The sequence below is a fragment of the Colias croceus genome, chromosome 1 (assembly GCF_905220415.1).
Source record: "Colias croceus chromosome 1, ilColCroc2.1".
Taxonomy (NCBI): Eukaryota; Metazoa; Arthropoda; class Insecta; order Lepidoptera; family Pieridae; genus Colias; species Colias croceus.
In genome coordinates, this window is record NC_059537.1 from 10,909,992 (window position 1) to 10,922,322 (window position 12,331).

Consider the following 12,331-nt stretch of genomic DNA (forward strand, 5'->3'; position numbering starts at 1 on the left):
GCTCGACACCACATACCCATTACCCGCAGAGGAGCGCGCGCGCACGCTCGTTGATCGATCGAAGCTTTTTGTTGTGTTGACGTCTCCATCCATTCTGGAGCAAATTGCCGCACAAGGGCTAACACAAAAGCCGTGCCGTTATTGAACGAAGACCTACCTATTATTCCGAATAAAACCAACTATCGATCACTCGGAAACTAATTTTAAAGTGTCTCTCTAGCATGTATTGTTAGCGCTGATGGTAACGTGACTTCTCACTTTATTCCTTTTATTCAAATGCAGTTATAAGAAATCTTAACATCTAATATATACCGCTATGACCAGATTTATAAACATACTTTTCGCGTCTAATGTTTTTATCTCCATTTATTATAATTTTCCGTACAACAGTTACAGTTACAAAAACGCAAATAAATTATTCAAAACGTCCAAGAAAATTCGAATTATTTATTCAAACTAATTCTCTTTAAATGAATCGCATGCTTTGCAAGCAAATTAGCCTGTACCGTGTACACGGAGCTTTTATTTATAAAGATCTATTTATTCAGCTGTAGACTGACCTGGATACGCGTGTCGTTCTGTTTGTTTTCTAATGGCCAGGTCTAATCATGTTTGGAAATCTATAAGACGTACCCAATTAGGAACTGTGCTTTTGTTTAAGCAGTTAATCTGGTTCAGCTCCTGAAACGCTTATAAGGAGAACCAGGTGGTTATCTAAAATCTTGATCAAACACAAAGCTAAATAATAATAGATGCATCTTAACCATAATACGCTTCTTACGACATCGATAGACTGTTTGCTTTATGAGCTCTCCCACACGTTCCAACCGTTGAAAGAGCAGTAACGGTATATTAATTGCCTAGTCACTTAAAAATTAAAATGGCAATCAATCATTGTACACAAGTGAAAAATAATTAATCTTTGCAAGCATTTCCTACTTTCACAAGAGTCGGTGATTGCTTCAGTTCATTCGAAACGAGAGTGTTAAAAGTATAAAATGCTCCTACAAGAAATGAACTGAGAATCGTGTAGAAGTGAATTAATAAATAGTTGAACTAATATCGGCGGATCGCAAAGACTGAGCAAACAATTACATGAAAGATAGGCATATTATAGTGACTTAAAGGAATGTTAACAAGGGTCTCTGCAAAGACACCACAAATGATAAATGTATTAAATATCAATTATCGATAAAAAAGTTATCTTAACAACTCGCGAACACAGACACTTTTAATGTAAGGGCAATTTAAAATACTCATACGATGTAATATGTCAAAGTAAACGGTTGGTAAACATGGCAAATGCAATTAAAGTTAGTGTACTAACGTACAATTTATTTTAGTATGTATAGATAGACCACCAGTATAAAATCAATTCTACGAGAGATATGGTAATAAAGTAATATGTACAAAGACTGATTTCAAAATTTGTAAAAGAAAGTCCTAACATCTAACCTACCAGAAATTTCAAACCTTTTTAGGTAAACATGAGTAACAATTTTTTATTATTACCAATTATAATTGGACTACATGTCAATTGAATTGAAAATTGAAAAATAAACCGTATTTTCTAGTGGAATGAAAACGTGGAAAGTGACATCGTTAGTTCATCCAGACCATTGCATGGAATTATCCCTATTAAGTTCATTCGAGTTCATTGCAACTTATTACGATACCATAAAAGAAATAATCTATGCTAGTTAACTATTACTATTCAAAAAGGGAGTAGCAAACAATTTAATTATTCTGATAGGGAGCTACAAGTGACTATAAAAACAACTATAGGTAATATGTAAACTAATTGTACATTGATTATGATACACATTTTGCAAATCAAATTCGTACATTATAAATGTAGAAAGGTGACAAAACGATATAACTATGTAACATAAAATGAACAAATTAATTTCAATTTAAGACATAAGTTTAGATAAAGAAAAATAAATAATCACATCCGGTTATTGTTAACACAATTAACTAGTTGACATTGAATAGACTAAATTTTTATTAATTAAGATAAAATTTAAATCAACCAACCAAAAAGTGAGCCAAGTACCTAAACAAGACTTTTAAACTCTATAAAAATAAATAATTACTATAGCTGATATGTAGTTAAAAAGCAAACAAAGATATCAATGAGAGGAAAACTAGAAAATGACCAATATCACTGCATCATATCGCAGACGAGTCGTGGCATATATTAAGCGTGCTTTATGTCTAATTCGCATAAATCCAATAGCGATCTATACTCTCTTTTGATCGAATAACGAAGCATCAGGGATCGCATTAATTAATAACAAACACACGTCAAGTCACTTACTCCAGCTACGAACGACTGTGACGAATGCACGCATGGAGTATCACAATGGTTTACAAAGCGAAGCCTCGGCTAAGCCGCTATACCTAATTGAAAACGAGTTGCATATTCATGTTACAGGCATAATCCCGCTATATCCCGCAGCTCCCATGCACCTAATTCTATTTCTGCCGTCTGCATGCACCCGTAAGTGCCTTTAACTTAAGTAGATTTAGTGCTGTACGATATAACATCCTTTGCAATTTAATACTATCCGGAGATACGGTTTGATTTTGGTAACTAATGCAATTTTAAAACATCTCTTTAGTCTTTACCTAAGATCTTTATATTATTTTTATATATTGTGATTCAGGTACTTGAATTTAAATAGGAGTATCTACATTACAAATACTACAGGATATCTCCAAGACCATGCATGAAAATTTATATTCATAGAAAATCAAACATTAAAACTGGACGGAATGGGATTTTAATTAAGCCTCTTTATTCCTAACACGCGAGATCATGTCCTCTGTAAGCCGCACCCGACGGGGATGACACATAACACGCGGATGGATTAAAAACTCCCATCGCCCGTGAAATTAAATTTATTTAGGACCCATAGACCGGGATCCCTCGCCCTTTTTCGTAAGTGATTACTAACAAGCTAAATTTTCGTCAGTAGCTTCATTTTGACGAGACGCCCAACATTAGCTAGTACAAAAATTTCGTAAGTGGTAGCTAACAGGGGTAATGAGAACATAATTTGTTGATTTAGTGGTTATCAAAAATTCATTACTAACTGGTTTTTTTATTTATAATTCTTATAATAATAATCTAAATTAGCCGAAAAAATATTTGTCCTACAAAATGCTAGGTTTGATCAACGAGGTCCCATTTTTGCAACATGTACTATTTACGAGGTCATGAAAAATTATTACTAACCAGCTGATTTTTTTTTTGTTGGTTAGTTAATAATTATATAATTTAACGCCCACATTGTCCTACACATTACGTGGAACGTTTTTCTAGTCCGACACTCTTAGGTTGTAGTACAAATACTAGATGTAAAAATAATTAGTATCAAGTTGAAACTTCGTGAGTAGCTTCGTTTCAATGAGACGCCCAAGAATTTCCTTTACGAAAATGCTCGATTGTGGTAGCTAACAGGGGTAATGAGGACATAATTTGTTGATTTAGTGGTTATCAAAAATTTATTACTAACTGGTTTTTTAATTTATAATTCTTATAATAATAATCTAAAGTAGCCGAAAAAATATTTGTCCTACAAAATGCTAGGTTTGATCAACGAGGTCCCATTTTTGCAACATGTACTATTTACGAGGTCATGAAAAATTATTACTAACCAGCTGATTTTTTTTTTGTTGGTTAGTTAATAATTATATAATTTAACGCCCACATTGTCCTACAAATTGCATGGTATATTTTGCTGATCCTCCAATGGAATTTGAAATTCATAACAATAAAAATCTATTCATTCTGTACATTTTTCTATTGGAGTTTAGTTATATTAGTACGCATGCGCGCGATGCTGCGTACTAGTCCAGGAGGAATCGGCGCATGAGTACCGAAAACTATTCCACCTCAATTTTTTTACGTGATCCTCTTCAAATTGCCCTACTGATGATATAAATGCATGTTGCCATGGGGCAACCCGGTGCCATATTGTTTAAACCGAAATTGTTTAAACAATTGCAAGGAATTGTTATTTTTCAACCGGACAATTTTTTTTTATATTTTTTATCGAAATACCAATAAAAAAGGTCCAATTACTTTTCACGATAAAGTTAATATTTTCAAAGATATGAATTTTTTAAGGTTTGAAAAATCTCAAATTTGGGTACTTTCGACCCATGAAAAATATATTTAAAAAAAAAAAAATATATAAGTAATATTTTTTTTTCAATTCTCTATACAATAGTTAATAATATTGTTAATAGAGATTTAAGAAAATTTCATTGTTTATATCTGTTTTTTAATTGTTAACTTCGCGCGCTCACAAGTACGCGCCGCTTACCTTTAAGTATCGCCGTCTCTCTCTTACTCATGCGCTGCATCGGCCTCTCTGTGTCTTGAATCATTATTTATCATTTATCTTAAAAACTATCAACTTTATCAAGATTTTTAAAGAGAGCAATCTTATTAATAATTAAATTGTCTACAATTTGTTTCTTATATATTTTTTTCTGAAATCAATTTTTTTAAAGTTATTTAAGCATAAATTGAAACATGTAATTAAAATTACTTTTTTATCAGTTTATATTACTTTTTTGTTATTATCATAAGTAATTTTTGCATTTATCTCAACAATAATAAGATATAATAGTATTTGAACATTTTTTGAAATCACAATTATTTATAAATAATAAAATTATATTGGGTACGCACTTGGATGTTTAGAAAAAACATTCAAATAAATTGAAAAAAAATAAAATAAAAACTAATTTTATAAATATATATCATGGTGTGTGTATGATTGTGTCTAAGTAAGAAAAAGATTCTTTTCTTTGTTTTTTATTTTCTCAAGGTTACTCTTTGTATTAAACCGCAAGATGTTTGTTTGTTCTTGTGACAAAGTTATTGATTATATATAACATTTAAAATAAAAATACAAGTTAGTGCATGTCGATTCTCAACTGATCATGATTTCGTGTGTTATTAACATTTTAACAAGTTAACAATTAAAAAACAGATATAAACAATGAAATTTTCTTAAATCTCTATTAACAATATTATTAACTATTGTATAGAGAATTGAAAAAAAAATATTACTTAAATATATTATTTTTTTTTTAAATATATTTTTCATGGGTCGAAAGTACCCAAATTTGAGATTTTTCAAACCTTAAAAAATTCATATCTTTGAAAATATTAACTTTATCGTGAAAAGTAATTGGACCTTTTTTATTGGTATTTCGATAAAAAATATAAAAAAAATTGTCCGGTTGAAAAATAACAATTCCTTGCAATTGTTTAAACAATTTCGGTTTAAACAATATGGCACCGGGTTGCCCCATGGCAACATGCATTTATATCATCAGTAGGGCAATTTGAAGAGGATCACGTAAAAAAATTGAGGTGGAATAGTTTTCAGTACTCATGCGCCGATTCCTCCTGGACTATACTGTGTTTAGTTACTCCATGCTGAAGCCGACTATAACCGTGCTGTTTTTTTCTGTTGAGTAAATATACGAGTATTATTGGTTTGATGGTCCTCAAAGCCCATCCTTTGAAGAATTATCTTCTCAATTGCAAGGTACCCTATTAATATTATTGAAATTTGGTTTTTAATTTTTCGGCGACATTAATTAATTTTTTCATATTATTACAGATTTAGATACCACGGAAGATCAGAATGAAGAAGATACTGATGAAGATGAGGAGAGTGATGCCAGTAGTGAGGATGAATGTTTTTCTGATGAGTCAGATGAAAATTAATTACTTTTTTATATAAAAATATCTACTTTTTCATGTATGTTACATAATAAAGTTGATTTATTTCAATAAATATATTTTCACTTTACCTCATGTTGCACATAGGAAAAAGGAAAATTACGATTATTGTAGGACTACGGATGCATACCAGTTTTTTTGTAGGACATTGTTTTATTCGGATAAAAAACACACTAATGTATCACGTGATACTTTTGTCCTACAGTTACTAATAAAAAAAATGGTCCTGTGGTATGGACAACTTAGGAGTCTAGGACTAGAAAAACGTTCCACGTAATGTGTAGGACAATGTGGGCGTTAAATTATATAATTATTAACTAACCAACAAAAAAAAAATCAGCTGGTTAGTAATAATTTTTCATGACCTCGTAAATAGTACATGTTGCAAAAATGGGACCTCGTTGATCAAACCTAGCATTTTGTAGGACAAATATTTTTTCGGCTAATTTAGATTATTATTATAAGAATTATAAATAAAAAAACCAGTTAGTAATGAATTTTTGATAACCACTAAATCAACAAATTATGTTCTCATTACCCCTGTTAGCTACCACTTACGAAATTTTTGTACTAGCTAATGTTGGGCGTCTCGTCAAAATGAAGCTACTGACGAAAAATTAGCTTGTTAGTAATCACTTACGAAAAAGGGCGAGGGATCCCGGTCTACCACTCCACATCACCCCGGACGTCAACATTATTTACATAAAAAAATAGTTTAGGACGTACGCCCGTATTTATACAGAACCGACCCGAGATGATGTTATTGAAATATTTCATTGTTAATGCCTTTAACAAGTTCGCTCTGAGGGGACGAGATCCGTATGGAGCGCTCCTCGTTAATAGTATTTATTAAAATAACAATACACTATTCCGGTCGCGTTTTATTATTCGTTCTCTAAAATAAACTGTTGAAGGATAAGGCACGAAGGATGCTCGCACGTAGACACACAGTGATATTGGCATAGGTCGGAAAAAAATCAAGATCGACCATTCAGATAACATTCCAAGATAACGCCGTGACGATTTTGTTGTTAGTGGGCTTTCTTTACATTTCCATAGCAAAAATAGAGTGATACTTTTTTACGTTTTAAACTCATAAAAGTATTTTTTACTTAAGTAAATCTTAAAAGGTCTATGATGCATATTAATGGCAATAATTAACCTATTTTTATGTTATAACTTTTTAAGAGAAAGACAACGGATGCAAGATACCGTGTGAAGGAGGTTACCGTGTCTAGACGAAACCTTATACAAGCATGATATAGTGTTACAGCCTTCAATTTTTCATTTTTTACCCACGAAGAAACCCAAAACTGTGAAAAAATATCACCTTACCGCCAGATGCGTGAGGTAATTATTTTTCGTTAACAAATTAGGAATAAATCAAGTTCAATTACCGTTCGATTCTGAACGAAACAATTTTGCGGTTTGATTTGATTCTGCGGTAGTAGCTATTCTATTGTTCTTTTTTTAACATATAGTTCAGATCTCAGTGCAGCCATACAATTTTATTATTATATACTTTCAGAATAATTTCAAGGAAAATTACGTTGCACCTAGGCGCTTTTTAGACTTGAATCAATTCTCTCTATTATATGATTCTAATAACATCTAATTTTCAATCATTGAATTAATATATTTTTCATCCAGACCAAATAGATATGTATTATTCACCATCTAATATTATGACATCTAACAATTCTTATCTAGTGAACAGTATTTAGGAATTGTTTAATTTAGATACCGTGCAGTTTGACCACTGCAATACATTTCCACGAAATAAATTAACGAACGAAATATTAGCGAGAACTTGTTACCCTACACTTGGCGAGACGTAGAGAATTTAGATGAGCGATAGTACTCCGCCATAAACTATGCGGTTCTGATACCGAGTCAGCAGCCGAGCCGACTCCCGACGCCCTTATCAGAACTGCTTTATGTTCATAGCGCAAAATATCTAGGAAATAGGCTGGTTTGTTCTGCTTTAGTTATTATTTGAGACAGAAAGCAATTTCAAGCAATATGAATCTGGTCAAAAATGTTATCATGATCCCTGTAGGCAATGCATGATAAAATTATGTAATTCAAGTAACTATGTACCTACTTGTAATGATTTAAACCTCTAAACATAAAGTACTCTTTTGTCTAGGCAATTTCCTACGATTATCGGCTTTTCACCCTGTGCCTATTTTCACATTAATAAATGTGCACATAATATTGTATATATATGCCTTATTCATCTAACTATTATATGTATCGAATAGTCGTAAACCACATCGGTCATAAAAGCCAAAAACGAATTCTCAGTAGTATTCAATAGACATCGAATGCAATCGCAGCTTAGTCCCCTAGTAAAATAAGAATAATTTCGGTAGATTTATTCGATTGGCCCGTAGAATCACCATAAACGTCATCTTGTTACAAACGACTCCCGGAGTGCGATGGAGCCTCGAGATACGGTTTCGTAGAGACCAACTTTACATTATGATTTTAAGTTCTGATATAAAATATGCCCACTTGTTATGAGAACTCCTTGTTCACTCGAGAACATAGAAAATATAATAGTTATTAATTTATGATATTATGTTTACCTGCCTCTACTTTATTCATATTATGGTTAGACGAAGAAGCTAAAATAATGTGAACTGCTTACCTATATATTGACTTTTTTTTAATGGTTTTAACGTGGTATCGTGTACAACACCTTTTACTCTAATAATGCTTAATTCAAAAAGATTTATTGGTACAATTTCTACCGGCGCGGACGCAGAAGGTCCTTTGTTATCAACACAAGAGAAGTGAGTCGTTAAGTACGTAGTTTTGTAGAATTCTAATTCAAATTTTGACCAAGAACAATAGGCAGCTGGCATGGTCGTTGTGACAAAGATGGATAACTGGGCCGGCAGGTTGTCACAAAAGAATTTAGACAAAAAATACACACTTATTGTAGCGTTTTACCTGCGTTTCAGATGCGTAAGGGCATCTTTGATTTATGCAAGTTTTGATATAATGTTTGGTCCTAAACTAATTAACTATTACGTAAACAGTACTTAGGTAGGTAAGTATATGGAGTGTGCTCAAGAACATTAGGAATAGTTAAACCTAAAACAATTGCATTAACGGTCTAGGTAGTAGGTAATGCAACTGTTTTAGGTAGTATTAGTAGTTAGTACCTACCTAATAGATATTATATTTTGTGTCCAGTTTCATACAAAAGTTTGAGGTACATATTAGAATTGTTTATATTTTTTTATTTAAATTTCGTACTGACTTAAATCGTAAAATTAATTTGAAAATTTTGTAACCAGTTATTTTGCAATTCAAAATCTTATATTGTTAAGCCATTGTAACCCTTTTGCAAGCAGGTGTTAAGATCGAAAATAAGATAAGAAATACCAAATAATGGCTATTGTAGTTCGCCACACGCCATATTTCAAGAAGGCCTGTTTTGTCGCCATTTTCAATAATAACGAAAATCTTAAGTCGGATTAAATTTGGATCAGGGTGCTAATATCTATTGAATTTAAAATTGGCGTGAAATAACAAAAGAATTTAAATTCCACTTTTGAAGGTTCGCTGAAGATAACAAGATAAAATAATCTATAGGTAATTTCTCGTGTACCATCCAGCTCATCATCTTTAATATTTTTGCTATTAGTTATGTCTCTCTCTATAATACACGGGTATCGCCGTAAGGATGATACCCGGTCCTTTGGAAGGCTTACGTGGGGACACAGGTCCAACACGCAGAGGCCCTTTAGAGAATTTAATGTGTTGTGGGACACCAGCCGCAGCCTGCCCATGGCTGCACTATAGAGATACAGCCCTGGGCAGTCCGCGGCCAATGTAGGACTATTGCAGAAAAATGGAAATGAATAAAACTGGGTTATGGAAGGGGGTGTTAGATGGACTGGTATATTGGGTCTATGGGGGCTATGGACGTCTGCCTTTTCAATATTAAAAATTGAAGATTATGGCAGACGGTGACTCGCCAGTTCGGTCGATGGGCTCCCAAAAAGGTTACCGATAATGGCAACAAGGGGGCAACATCAGCTGAACGGCTGGGGGTGTAGAGAGGTGCGGCACCGGTTTCACCATCGCGGGCCCGCGGGCCCGGAGCGGGTTTCCCCGCTATTACGCCATTAGACACTTCCACCCCCGAGCATATAGCTCTAGCGGCTCCACTCTGGACGGCCAACAAAGGCAAGCCAGAGGTGGGGGATCCTGAACCTCGTCATTGTTCACTCCGAACTGCCACCGGGACAGCCCAGAGGTGAGGACAGGGACCTCCCCCGGGAGCGCTCGGTTCCCGCGGGGTCGCTACTCCCCAACACCTCGCCACAAGGTGCCCTGCGGGGTGACTGACTGCACGGTTGGGATATCTATTGTAGATATGCCAACCGGGGGCGATGGGGTCGTCACATCCCTACGCCACTATTAGTTATATTATTATGATTACCTACTTACCTACCTCATTAAATTATTGTGATTCAGTAAAGTTTGTGTCGGAATAAGTAGCGCAGATAGGTAACTAGTAACTACTTAGGTACATAGGTACCTTTAGAGTTTAGTATTAAATATTTTATACCTTCAGCTTCCTACAAATGTGATAGGTAAATTAGATATTCATGATGTTCAGTTGTTTGTTTGTAGCTCAGTGACACGATATTCTAGTACCGATTTTATTAAAATTTATGATAGGTATTCAAGGATACATTGGGATAAGGGCTAAGGCAGTGAGCTAAAATCTTGCAGTCTAGCTTTCGATATTTATGTACCTACCTATCTGTTGATCATAAATTCAGTTTAGCTAAAAATAGGTAAGATACGTTGCTGTCACATGCTCCTATCACAGTGATATCGATTTATCATAATCCTGATAACGAGTGCATACAGATTATATTACATCTACAGAAATGCGTCAAAAAGTTAGCAAACTAGAAAGGTACCTAATTTACCACTACCTAGGTAGGTACCTATATTCTGCGTGCATGTAAAATTTAATAACAGTTAACTTTATTTATATATTAATTATGACTGTTCAATAGGTAATTTGGAAATGGAAGTTTTATGATAACGTTTTACGAAATTGTAAATTTAATAAAATATTATGAATTGTAGGTAGGTTTATTGTCACAATAATTACAATATTAATTATCTTTAAAATCAGATAAGTTTTTTATCAGTTTGGTCCATTATTTACATATATAACGTACGTTACATCTAGTTATGTAAGTATTTTTTTTTTCATATAAATACGAGATAGGTAGTACCTACTACCTATCTCGTATTTATATGAAAAAAAAATATACCTATTAGCACCTATTAGGTACTTATGTCCAGAACAGAGAGAGAGATTTTTTGTAACTTACCCAGTAATCTCCATACTTCTTCACTGCTGAGATAAACGTTCAAATGCGCGAAGCACGCTGGCAACAACAGAAGATACACAAACCAACTCATTGTCTTAATTTAATTTCTAGCTTTAGTAATATTGGTCCCCGATATATTCAAACAGTCACCGGCACATTTTGTTTCACATTTTCATCCACCGTCCAACATCGAGTCCTCTCTGATACAAGATACACTCGTTAAAACGAACAAATTCGAATGAAAACTAACACAAACGACCTTACTGCGCTATTTGAGTTCACAAGTCTTTGACTATATTCACGTAAATTCTCTTTTATAATGTTATTACCACAAATTACGTTTGTAAACAATCATAATCAAATTGTTATGCACAGAAAAAGATCGACACTACCTACACATCAAGGGATCAAAACTAAACTGGTTCCTCAATTCTCATTTCTCAAACACCGAAACACGGGGTTGGCAGTTGGCTAGCACTCGTAAATGACGCTCGCTGTCAAGTGTCAGGCGTCAGTTTTCTTATTTTTGTTAGTTTGGCCGGCATGCAAGTAATACATAGTCATACTAGATGGCGCTTTTTCAGAAATTTATAGCGCCATCTTTGTATCTTTTATAAAATCTCTAATAATGTAGTGAAGCGTTTAGCTACTATTATGTATTCTGTGGTAGTGATAAGCAGTTGGATGAGCACTCTATGTCATGCGTTATTCATTCTCATAGCTTCCAGTAGATGTCTTATGTCAGTAAAGTAAACAAACAGGAAAATTTTTAATCACATATTTGGATTTGGTATCGATCCAGTAACACCCCCTGCTATCTATTTTTTCAATACTGTAAAAGCTCCTTATTCGCGCTTCCTTCATTCGCGGTTTCACTATTCGCGGATGGAAAAAATGCGACCTAATTCCTATATTCACGGCTATTCGCGGATCGAATCGCTGCATGGGTAGGTACATTACTTATAAAATGTATTTACCTAAATAAAAATCATTCGTTATGCTTAGTAAACGTCTGAACTACAACTACGAATTTATAATGTCGACTAAAAAAAACAAGTAAAAAGTGCCAAGCTATTGTGTAATTAAATGGTAATTAATAAATATGTATAAAAAACTTCAACTAAACTGATTTCTTTATGTATTTGCTTATTTATTTCGTCGCCTAGGAACGTATCCCCTATAACCCCAT

General features: G+C 33.6%; 1 protein-coding gene and 1 long non-coding RNA gene across 2 annotated transcripts in view; one reads left to right on the forward strand and one right to left on the reverse strand.

The window, feature by feature from the left end:
* Positions 1 to 11,608, reverse strand: part of LOC123691691 (tyrosine-protein kinase Drl) — a 35,879-nt gene extending 24,271 nt beyond the window's left edge. The window contains exon 1 of the mRNA XM_045636216.1: positions 11,143 to 11,608. Within this exon, the coding sequence (XP_045492172.1) occupies positions 11,143 to 11,233 (91 nt within the window). The 5' untranslated portion in view covers positions 11,234 to 11,608. The remainder of the gene's footprint in view (positions 1 to 11,142) is intronic.
* LOC123692510 lies at positions 5,438 to 5,821 on the forward strand. The gene is made up of 2 exons (XR_006751573.1): positions 5,438 to 5,573; positions 5,649 to 5,821. It is a non-coding gene; the product is annotated as an uncharacterized LOC123692510 (long non-coding RNA).
* Positions 11,609 to 12,331: the final 723 nt, after the last annotated feature.